Source organism: Prenolepis imparis, unplaced genomic scaffold (genome assembly GCF_030444845.1).
Source record: "Prenolepis imparis isolate NDT839.2.m4 unplaced genomic scaffold, iyPreImpa1.0 SCAF_3, whole genome shotgun sequence".
NCBI lineage: Eukaryota > Metazoa > Arthropoda > Insecta > Hymenoptera > Formicidae > Prenolepis > Prenolepis imparis.
Window position 1 is genome coordinate 8,341,791 of NW_028141161.1, and position 12,405 is coordinate 8,354,195.

The 12,405-nt window shown below is 27.8% G+C and overlaps 2 protein-coding genes across 3 annotated transcripts; both read left to right on the plus strand.

The window, feature by feature from the left end:
- Nucleotides 1-400: 400 nt before the first annotated feature.
- Nucleotides 401-5,293, plus strand: LOC145933559 (putative G-protein coupled receptor Mth-like 3). The gene is made up of 5 exons (XM_083033370.1): nucleotides 401-1,988; nucleotides 3,161-3,239; nucleotides 3,867-4,069; nucleotides 4,164-4,329; nucleotides 4,829-5,293. Exons 1-5 carry the CDS (start codon nucleotides 851-853, stop codon nucleotides 5,076-5,078), a joined length of 1,836 nt encoding a protein of 611 aa, XP_082889496.1. The 5' UTR covers nucleotides 401-850; the 3' UTR covers nucleotides 5,079-5,293.
- A 1,675-nt stretch (nucleotides 5,294-6,968) lies between these two features.
- LOC145933961 (putative G-protein coupled receptor Mth-like 3) lies at nucleotides 6,969-11,922 on the plus strand. Of its 2 annotated transcripts, none has more exons than XR_014424956.1 (6): nucleotides 6,969-8,483; nucleotides 8,965-9,043; nucleotides 9,962-10,146; nucleotides 10,258-10,423; nucleotides 10,926-11,218; nucleotides 11,549-11,922. XR_014424956.1 is itself a non-coding variant. In XM_083034048.1 (6 exons), coding segments are annotated over exons 1-6 (1,617 nt in total). In that variant the 5' UTR covers nucleotides 6,969-7,354; the 3' UTR covers nucleotides 11,061-11,145. The 2 variants fall into 2 exon arrangements, 1 of the variants encoding a protein (XP_082890174.1); XM_083034048.1 differs by lacking the exon at nucleotides 11,549-11,922 and having other exon boundaries at nucleotides 10,926-10,982; nucleotides 11,060-11,145.
- Nucleotides 11,923-12,405: the final 483 nt, after the last annotated feature.

The following is a 12,405-nucleotide window of genomic DNA, read 5'->3' on the forward strand; positions in this document are numbered from 1 at the left end:
ATCTATTTTCCTTTATTATTATTTGTAGGTGTTATCGATTAATTGCTATTCAAAAATAATTTTCATATTCACAAATATTTAAATAACTAAATTAAGTAAAATCCAATATAATATAAATTTTAGAAATAGTAAAATTACGAAATTTATGCTATTAATTGTTGCGACGTGTATCAATTTATTTCTTATTTTAACAGTATTCTTAAAAATATAACAGCTCTTCATTCAAGCATTAAATATCTAAAAAACAATCAAGACTTTATTTTATTTCGTTGCTATATTGATCAAACTACCGTCAATACAAGTTTCAACAAATGTTTTTTCGTTTTCCTTGTATATGCCAAAGTTATATAAGTATAATTTTATAATAGTAGACCGACAATGTGTGTATTTTCTCACAAAAGCTATCAACGACTCGTCGTCCTCGGTAGTTTTATCTCCTCTCTCGTACAGGCACATGTTTCTTGTGCACTCTGCTCTTCTTTCAGGAAGAGAAGTTAAAGCTGGATATAGTGATATAATTTTATTGATTCTAGCAATAATTAAAAATCAACCACGTAATCGTCTACGTTAACAGTGCTAGAATTAAATCAGATCAATCTATCGAGATTTTGTTGAGGAACATAAGAAGAAAAAGTTCATTTGATTTCATTATATTTATCTATATATTTTGCATATTAACTCATCTTTTTTACTTAATATCGTTAATACAAATGCTAAAGTATGCATAAAAATATATAGAAATTTTTAATTATTGAAAATTCGAAATCTATGTGAGGAATTACGTGAATACTAATAAGCTTGACTGATTTAATTATTTAATTACTCTGAAGTATATCTTTTATGCAAAATAATGTGTGACAAAAATTTTGTTTTTTTGTGTTGCGTACTTCTTCATCTCGTCACTTCGTCATCGGAATTTCAGCAAATTTTTACCAACAACAAAGAGAAAGGTTATAATTTGACGATGCGAAACAAGGTAGACACAAACAAGATAGACGAGGATTCTACAACAATTTATAATGACGAGATAACATATGATTTGTATGAAAAGTTAACCATCAGTAAGCGATATGAAATGCAGAATGAATTTCGCATTAATTCCACGAATAACGATCGCGAGAATGTTGATTCGATACTATATAAAATAAGCAGGCGTTCTGTTGACAATCATGAGGATGATGATCAAATACCGATGAACTTTCAAACCAATTCGACAAATGTCAATCAAGAAAACAACTTTACGTCACAGGAAGTTTATGAAAACTTTATTGAAAGGAATAATTCCATGTTGTATGAAGTCTTTGAAAATTCCAGTAAAGATAGTAATGAAACTATTAATATCGTCCCATATGAAATGTGCAATAATATCACTTGCATTCTGCTCTGCTGTCCTTTTGGCGATCGTCTGGTTGACAACAAATGCATTCCTGGAAAAATTGAATCGAACCTTTTCCCAAACGATGTGTACACGAACGATTCGATGCAGAGCGAAAATAAGAGAGTGGACGTATTGTTTCACTTAGCCGTCTACGATCCGTGTCGAACAGAGCAACGTTTCAAAGTTGACTATGGTCATCAATATGATTATAAGATTTATGCCAATGGTTCTATTTATTTATCATATTTTAAAACATTATTTAAATCGACATCATATTGTCTCGCTGTCTTTTTAAAAAGGGGAGATAATTTGGAAGTGACTTTCTGTTCAGAGACTTCAGATGAAGTCTTCAGGAACGCAAAAAAATACACTCCTAAGTACCGCTCGACATCTCAGGCAATGATCATATATGTAAGCATCCGTACAGTGTGTATACTATTTTTGGTGCCAGTATTTCTGGTGTATTTCATATTGCCAGAACTTCGAAAAAATATACACGGTTTCATGTTGTGTAATTACTGCTTTGTTACATCGGTCGGATACATAGTTTACCTTGTGAATGTTACTCATTACCACGCTGATTCGTCATATGCCGTCTGTATTACACTTGGTACAGTATATCTAACAATAAATTATATAACTATATGCAATCAATGCAGCGTATATATTTGTCAGGCATAATGTATATTCGCATATTAATTAATCTTTTTAATAACTTGAATACATAATTTGTTAGAAATGTAACAATTAATAATGAATAAAATTAAAACTTAAATGCACTTTAATTATAACTAATCTGAGTTTGCCTCAATATTTATATATACGTGGTCTGTCACAAAAGTAATAAAACTGAATATGTAGCGCATAATGTGGCAGCATTATAACATTATAATTACATTGGGGGAATATATAGCACAGTTCTTTCTTTAAAAACACATCAAGTTTCAATTCGTTCGGTTGCGTTTATGTAACATTATAATATTTTTCAAAAATACATAATAATAGATCACTTTATTCATGATCGTTATGGAACGACAAAATATTGAACAAAGATAAACGATAAGAGTTTAAAAAAGCATTTGGTGATCATGTTTTGTCACATGCTCAGGTTTTTAAATATTTTCGGAAAACTGCGAAATAGTTGATGATGAACCGCTCACTGGTAACAATTTAAACTCTTGACAAAACATAATTTAAACCAAAATTTTCTTTAACTTTTTTTAACTTTATTTAACTTTTTACAATCCATGGTGTTCTCTTACTTTAATATGTAACTTTATCGCATCTCTTTGTTCAATATTTTATCGAACGATATCATCGATCTTCTATAACGAAAACACGCACAGAGTGACGAGAACTATTATTACACACTTATGAAAAATATTATAACGACACATAAACGGAATCGAACGAATTGAAACTTATTGTTAGTGTGCTTTTAGAAGAATGAATTGGACTATACATTCCGTGTATTAAAATTTTTTAATGCTGCCGCATTATGCGCTGTATATTTAGTCACATTACTTTTATGACACACAGACTATATATATTCCTTTTGTGTTTTAGAATTTTGCAGAGTTATGTCTTGAAACATTATTTAATTTAATATCAGTAGTATTTATGAAATATTGTTATCATTTTTTCGTACAGGAAGTTAGAGCAAATGTATTTTTTAATGGAGAATCAAAAACGTAAATACTTTGTGTACCTGCATTTTAATACGCGCTCAATGATTAAGGTATTATTTATTATTACATCTTTTATCTTCATTCATTTTTACAGCTTTCCTCGAATATTTCTGGTTTATGTCAAGTTTGTTCTGGCTAAGTGCCATGAGTTTTAATATGTGGCGGACATTCAGGTAAATTGTCAAATATTTTATATTGTACTTTATATAACTTGCCTCCCTTTTTGATTTGTCTTCTTATGATTGCTTTATATTATTATACAAAACAAAAATTTTGTTAAGATAACGTAAATTTTTTGAAAGTAAAAATGGTTTATTGATAATAAATTATATATTTAATTTATAAAATATTTATAAAATATTACAACGTTTAATAATTCGGGATATAAAGTAACAAATTTTTCTTGAATTTTTTTTAACATTATATAAACCTGACATTCATGTCGCTTTGATCTTTTTTTCTTATTTATGTATATAATATGGCAATATGTGATAATTTTTTAACATAAATATATTTTTTGACAATAATTTATCTCTGAAAACTGTATAGAAATTTAGATTACTTTTGTGTGAAAAATATTTATGTAAATATGTAATAGTTTCTTCATGTTATGCGCAAATATTATATTATTTCTCATGGTAATTGAGTGGCATTTGTCGAGTGTCGTATTATGTAAATCTGTTTTTATATTTGCTTATAGAATGGGTTTTAGAGAAAGCCTTGATCAAAGGCAAACATTAATTAACTTTTTTACATTGAAATTTCTTTTATTTATACTTATTTAAATATGTAAATTGCAGAGGATTTGGTTCGTTACAAAAAAACGTCAACCATACAGAAAAAATTCCATACAGAAAATTTATGTATTATGTGATTTTTGCGTACGGTGGTCCATTTATACTTGCTGTTGTTTGTGTCATCATCGTGGATTATATTTCCGAGTATTTACCAAAAAGTTTGCGACCAGAATTTTGGTCAGGAAATTGCTGGTACTACAATAAATGTACGTCTCATTGTCAGATAGCTCTATTAATGCTACCGCATTTTAATATAGTATAAGAAACAGTATAAAAATTTATTATATATCATATTTATAGATCCTGAAATGTTTATGTTGTATTTCTACGGGTTCCAATGTGCCTGTATGATTATGAGCATTTGCTTATCCATATCTGCGGCACTAAGGATCAAACGCTACGAAAAGGATACAAACCTTCGTCTAACAGATTCGGAAAGCAAGCGGTATAATGACAATAAGAAATGGTCCGTATTCTGATATTTTTGCATCGCTGTGTAGTAATCTTTTATTTTGTTAATGAGATATATGCAGATATATTTTTGTCAGTATCTCTGCCGACAATATTATACATACCCTATTGATTCGCATTCCAAATGAAAGAGAGAAGATTTATTTGAAAATAATACATTTTTGGTGTGCACATTCTTTTTTTTGTTTTCTGTTCTTTTCTTTCATGAAATACATAATCCATAGAAAAAGAAAGACATTTATTGCTGCGACTTGCATAGTGTATTTTTGAGATAGACTGTAATTCTCGAAATGTGGCAAATAGTGAGAGTAAAGTTAATTAATATATTTATTTAATAAAAAATTACATTTTTGAAGAATTTCTTTAAGGAACTATTTTTTTTCTCTCTCCATTAAGATTGTAATTTATTTTATTATTTTGTTTAACTAACTTGATATATAGAATTTATTATTTTTATTGAATATATCTAAATATTAATGTTTATTTGTTTGCAGGTTTAATCTATATCTGAAGTTATTTATCATAAAGTTTATCATGATGGGTATTAATTTGTCAGTGCTTACAACATTATGGTTGTCTGAAAATATAAATTATTTATTGAATAATTACCTATTTATATTTATTAATTTGATAGAGATTGTGCAGAATCTCTGCATCTTTATCATATTTGTATGGAGAAAGAAGATCAAGTTGATATTACTAAAGCGATTGGGTTGCGAGACAAATGTAACATCGAACACTTGACTACCACGTCAAGTATATGCAGGAAAAGTCGAGTTCTTTCGTACAAGAAATTTTGTTACTGAAAGATTCGTCCGATGATACTGAACTCTAATGTTGCAATGTGTAAAAAAATATTTTATTGCAGATCAGGAACCAACGATTAATCGCAATTAAATATAATCTTATAATTTTTCAATGGATAATAACTTTACAGTATTATATATTGATGTTTACGTTTCTTCAACGGATTTAATTTAAAATTTCACATAGAAAATTTATCTTATCGGTACATATTATTGAATCAAATCAATGCTTGTAATCATGTAAAAAATTTTCTTCAAAAAATAATCTTGTATGAAAGCTATGTATGTACCGTATATTATGCTGTATGTTGATAAAAGAAGATTTCTGATGCAGATAAATAACATATAAAGGAAGAGTAAAATATTTTTTTTTGAATTGATGATGTGACCCACAAATCAATTACGAGTATATTCAAATACGTCGTATTAAATGTTTCTTTCTCTCATTGTTTAAAAATAATATTTCTTTCTAATAGTATTTTAGTTTAGCTTTGCTATCTAAAGCGCGTTTATGCACACACACACACACACACACACACACACACACACACACACACACACACACACACACACACACACGCACGCACACACGCACGCACATATTTGCTGCTAGGAATATTTTATTATAATATTGTGCACTGGAGAATGAATTTTGGAATTTATATATAGATATATTTGTGGATAAATATGTATAATTTTACATTATAAAATGCAGAATATCTCATAGTGATATATATGAAAATATATCTGATATATATGTATAAAAGGAAATTATAAGTTTAAATTATAAGTTTAAAAAACACATGTTATATTACTTGCACATAAAATACTAAATTAACGAGAAAATTGTTTTGTGTTCTAACAATTAATTTAAAATTAACATGTGCGATCATTATTGTCGAATGTATGCAATGAAAACTGTAAAAGCAAATTTAATTTTCGACAAATTTAAATTTTAAGCATTAAAGAAAAACTACCAAAATATTTTCTTTTTCTTCTAATTTTTCTGCGTAATTATCACTGTGTGTTATGATTATTAGCTCTGTGTATATCATATATCTCTTTAGTAATTATTACTTTTATCTAATAATTGAGTTAGTATACATATAAACTTTATATTCTTATTTGTACTTTTGTAATTGTAAGAATAAAATTAAGATTATAAATTCAAAAAATAACGATTATTTGAACCGTCGCTATCTTTAACAACTTCCAAATTAATTATTAATGATTTCCTTGATGCGCACTATACGAGATACGAACAACTGCAAACTGGATTTTGCGTAAAATTCCACAGCTTCTATTTTAACAAACATATTATCATCTATAAATTTAAGTAAAAAAATGCATAAGATCTTTCTGATATCCGTACTTCATGAATTGTTTTTCAAGATAAATTCTTTGATTGTATCATACATTTGTATATACCTATATATGTACATAATAATGATAGAAATCTTTTTATTATTTACCATTTGTCTAATAGCTAAAGCTGTCCTTAAATATTTTAATATTTTCGAAAATATAATAATTCTTTATTATAAAGAATATTATTCTACGAGGCTAAACGTCCTTTATTGAATAGATAAGGAGGACTTCTTATTGAAGCGTAAAATACCTATAATCAACAGAAATAATTAAGAGTTTATTTTATTTTGCTGCTGGATTGATTATACTACCGTCAATACAAGTTTCAACAAATGTTTTTTCGTTTTCCTTGTATATGTAAAAGTTAAATGTGTATAATTTTACAGTAGTAGACAGACAGTGTGTATGTTTTTTCATAAAGCTATCGACGACTCGTCATCCTCGATAGTTTCATCTCTTCTCTCGTGCAGGTACATATTTCTTGTACATTCTTCTCTTCTTTCAGAAAGAGAAGTCAAAGCCGGATATAGTGATATAGTATATATTTTATTGAAACTAGCGACATAATTAAAAATCAGTCGTGTATTTGTCTACGTTAACAGTGCTAGAATAAAATCAGATCAATCTTTCGAGATTTTGTTAAAAATCATAAAAGAAAAATATAATTTGATTTCATTATATGTGTATATTTTGCACTTGACACATTTCTTTCATACAATTAATACAAAAGCTAAGATATGCATAAATTTAATATGGAATTTTTAATGATTGAAAGTTCGATATCTATATAAGAAATGATGAATATTAATATCTAATTACTCTGAAGTATATCATTTATGTGAAATAATGTGTAAAAAAAATTTCGCGTTTTTGTGTTGCGTACTTCTTCTTTTCGTCATTTCATCATCAAAATCTCAGCAAATTTCCACCAACAATAATGAGAAAAGTGATAACTTGACGATACGATACGAGGTAGACATGAATTCTACAACAAGCTATAGCGACGAAATAAAAGCACTGCGATATGATTTGTATGAAAAGTTTATCAATAATACGCAATATGGAGTGCAGAATGAATTTCGTATTATTTCCACGAATAACGATCGCGAGGATGTTGATTCGATACTATATAAACTAAGCAGTCATTCTGATCACAATCATGAGGATAATGACAAAATACCGATAGACTTTCACACCAATTCGACAAATGTCAATCGAAGAAAAAACTTTACGTCGCAGGAAGTTGATGAAAACTTGCTTGAAAAGAATGATTCCATGTCGAATGAAGTCTTTGAAAATTTCAGTAAAAATAGTAATGAAAGTAACATCGTCCCACACGAAATGTGTCATAATATTACTTGCATTCTGCTCTGCTGTCCACTTGGCAATCGCTTGACTATGGATGACAGTAAATGCATTTCAGAAGAAATTGAATACACTTTTCCGAATGTCTACGGATACACGAACGATTCAATGCAGAGCGAAAATAAGAGAGTGGACAAATTGTTTCAATTAGCCGTCTACGATTCTTGCCAGAAAAAGGCACGTTTCATAATTGACGACGGTCATCAGTATGAATATAAGATTTTTGCCAATGGTTCTATTTATTTTTCTTATTATAAAATATTTGTTAAATCAACATCATATTGTCTCGCTATATTTTTGGAACGGGGGGATGATAAGTTCGAAGTAAGTGTCTGTTCAGAAACTGTAGATGAGATCAAGATGTCATTAGTGTGGTCAACTGAGTTCCACTCGATCTTTGTCGTAACATGTAGAGCAAGCTGTCGTGTAATAACTATACTATTTTTGGTGTCAATATTTCTTGTGTATTCCATATTGCCAGAGCTCCAAAATATACATGGCTTCATGTTGCGCAATTACTGCGCTGCTTTATCCGTCGCATATGTATTTCACATGGTCAATATTATTAAGGACACAACAGAAATATTTTATCCCATCTGTATTTCAATTGGTACAGTATCTAATAATAAATCATATACCTATATCCAATTAATGCAGCGCATATTTGTCAGGCATAATGTATGTTTGCATATTAATTAATCTTTTTAGTAATTTAAATATATCATATATAATTTGTTAAAATCTTAAAAATGTAACGAATAATAATGAGTATAATTTGAGATTTAGATGTATTTTAATATACAACTAATCTAAGTTCCTCTCAATATATATATATATTTTGCATTTTAGAATTTTGCAGCATTATATCTTGAAATATTATTTAATTTAATATCAGTAGTATTATTTAATTTAATATCAGTAATATTGATTAAATATTTTGTTATAAATTTAGTGTAGAAAGTTAGAGTAAATCTGTTTTTCAATGGAGAATCAAAAACGTAAGAATTTCGAGTTCCTGCATTTTAACATACGCTCAATGATTAAGACATTATTAATTTTATTATGACCTTTATTTTTATTCATTTTTACAGCCTTCTTCGAATATTTCTGTTTTATGTCGGCTTACTTCTGGCTAAGTGCCATGAGCTTTAATATGTGGAGGACATTTAGGTAAATTGCCAAGTATTTTATATTGTACTTTATTTATCTTGTTGCTCATTATCTCTATAGGATTGCTTATATTCATTATAAAATACGACGAAATAAAATCGTTTTCTGTAATATATGTATAAACATATTTGATATTATATATATATATATATATATATATATATATATATATATCAATAATGACAAAGAATGATACGTGACATTTTAAATAATTCGAATAAAATTTTTTATCGAATAAAATTATTTGACTCAAGACATTATAAGTTAGAATATGGAGATAATATAGTTAAGTAATAATTTGCAATAAATTGAAATAATTAAAAATAAATAGTATTCTTGGAGATTTCTTTTACATACCTACAAGTTTTTAAGATGGTTAATTTGTATTTTGTTGAGATAATGTAATTTTTGAAAGTCAAAATGACATATTAAATAATAAATTATATATTTAATTTATAAAATATTTATATAAAATATTTCAACGCGGTTTAATAATTTGTGATATAATGTGACAAACTTTTCTTGAATTGTTTTTAACATTATATAGGCCTGATATTTATATCGCTTTGATCTTTTTTCTTTTTTTTATATATAAAATAAGACAATACACGATTTTTTAATACAAAAATACAGTTTTTGTCAAAAATTTTGTCTCAGATAACTAAAAATTACAATTACTTTTGTCTGTAAAACATTTATGTAAATATATAATAGTTTCTAAACGTTCTACGAATGTTATATATCATTTCTCAAGGTAATCAAGTGTCATGTGTCGTGTGTCGTATTATGTAAATCTATTTTTATAGTTGCGTAGAATGGGTTTTTGAGTAAACCTCGATTAAAGATAAACAATAATTTAACCCTTTTATTAAGATTTCTTTTATCTGTACTTAGTTAAATGTGACATGTAAATTGCAGAGGATTCTTTTCGTTACAAAGAAACGTCAGACAACCAGAGAGAAGAAAATTGATATATTATGTGATTTTTGCGTACGGTTGTCCATTTATACTTGCTATTATTTGTGTCATCATGGATTTTGTGTCTCTGCATGTACCAAAAATTTTGCGACCACAATTTCAATTCGGATATTGCTGGTTTTATGGTAAATAAACCGTCTCCGATAATTCTATTAACGCTATAATATAGTTAATATAATATAGTTTATAATACAGTGCACAAGAAACAGTATGAAAATTTATTATTATATTTACAGGCGATGAAATCGATGCGTTGTATTTTCATGGCCTCTATGGTGTCTGGACCATTGGTAGCGTTTGTTTATCCATCTTTACGGCACTGAAAATCAAACGCTACGACAAGGATACAAGCCTTCGTCTGACAGATTCGGAAAGCAAGCTGTATAATGACAATAAGACATGGTCCGTATTCTGACATTGTTGCATCGCTGTGTGATCATCTTTTATTTTGTTAATGAGATTTATGCAGATATATTTTTGTCAATATCTCTGCCGACAATATCACATACTCCATTGGCCCGCATTCCAAATGAAAGAGAGAGATGATTATTTGGAAGCAATACATTTTGGGCGTGCTCATTCTTACCCCTTTTTTGTTTTTCTTTTCTCTTTCATATAATTACATAATTATAACAGAAAGAAAAACATATTGTTGTTACTTGAATCGTGTTTTATCGAGAAAGACTGTAATTTTCGAAATGTGGCAAATAGTGAGAATAACGTTAATGAATACATTTCTTTCATGAAGAAAATAATATTTTTAAAGAATTTTTTTTAACAACTATTTCTTTTTTCTCCTTTTTTAGGGTTGTAATCTATTCCATTATTTTTTAAATAACTTGATATATAGAATTTATTATATTTGTTGAAAAATATCTAATTATTAATGCATATTTGTTTGTAGGTTTAATCTATATCTGAAGTTATTTATCATAATATTTATCCTGATGGGCATAAATTGGTGTGTAATTACAATGTCATGGTTTTCTACAAATTTATTGAATAATTATTACGTCTATTTTGTTATTAATTTGATAGATATTGTGCAGAATTTCTGCATCTTTATCATATTTGTATGTAAAAAGAAGATCAAGTTGATGTTACTGAAGCGATTCAGATGCGGCATTTCATTATCACGTTAGACGTATCTGCAGGAAATGTCGAATTTTTGCGGATAAGAAAATTGTCACGCGAAAGGTTCGTCCTGTGGGATTAAACTCTAATGTTGCAATATGTAAAAAAAAGTTTTATCGCAGATCAGGAATCAACGATTAATCACAATTAAATATAATCTTATAATTTTTCAATCGAAAATGATTTTATAGTGTTAGATATTGATGTTCACGTTTCTTCAAAGGATTTAGTTTAAAATTTCAAATAGAAAATTTATCTTATCGGTACATATTATTGAATCAAATCAATGGTTGTGTCATCCTATAAAAAATGTTCTTAAAAAAATAATCTTGTATGAAAGCTATACAGTATATTGTGCTTTATTTTGTTGATAAAAAAATATTTTTGTTTCAGATTAATAACATATAAAGGAATAGTAAAATATTTTTTTTCGAGCTGATGATATGACCCGCAAATCAATTACGAATATGTTCAAACACGACCGTCTTAAATATATCCATTGTTAAAAAATAGTATTTCTTTTTAATAAATATTTCAGTTTAGCTGTGCTATCGAAAGCACGTTTACACACACACATACATTCGATGCCAGGAATACTTTACTATAATATTATGCACTTGGAGTTCTCGAATTTGTATCTGGATATTTCTGTATTTTAATAAGTGACATGTATGAAAATGTATCTGATATGTATAAAAAAATAATTATAAGTTTAAATTATAAGTTTAAATGACACATGTAATATGACTTGCACATAAAATACTAAATTAACGAGAAAAGTGTCGTTTTGTGTTCTTAATCTAAAATTAACATACATTATTTTTGCTCAATGCATGCAATGAAAGTTATAAAAGCATATATCCAATGTTTAAGATTTTATAGAAAAAAATAATGGCATTCAGAGATGAAAAAAATTTTAACTTACGAAAATAGTTAAAAATTGGCTTATTTTAAATTAACAATAAGCTAAGTTAAAAGTTATTATATTTTTAACTTTTTTATTTAACTTTTAACTTTTAACTAATGAATTAGCTGCTACCCAATCTTGCTCTTTTCCCTCGGATGACCGCTACGAGACAAGTATCGATCGATTATCGATACCAAGGGGTCTAGTGTGCTTCGCTGCGCGCGCCTCCCTCTCGCATCGTAAATTCGCTGTCGTAAAGATATTAAGATTATCTACTAAATTTTTATAACTTTTATAATTATTCGAGGTTCGATCTCGAACATTCTGCCCGCTTCTTATGGTG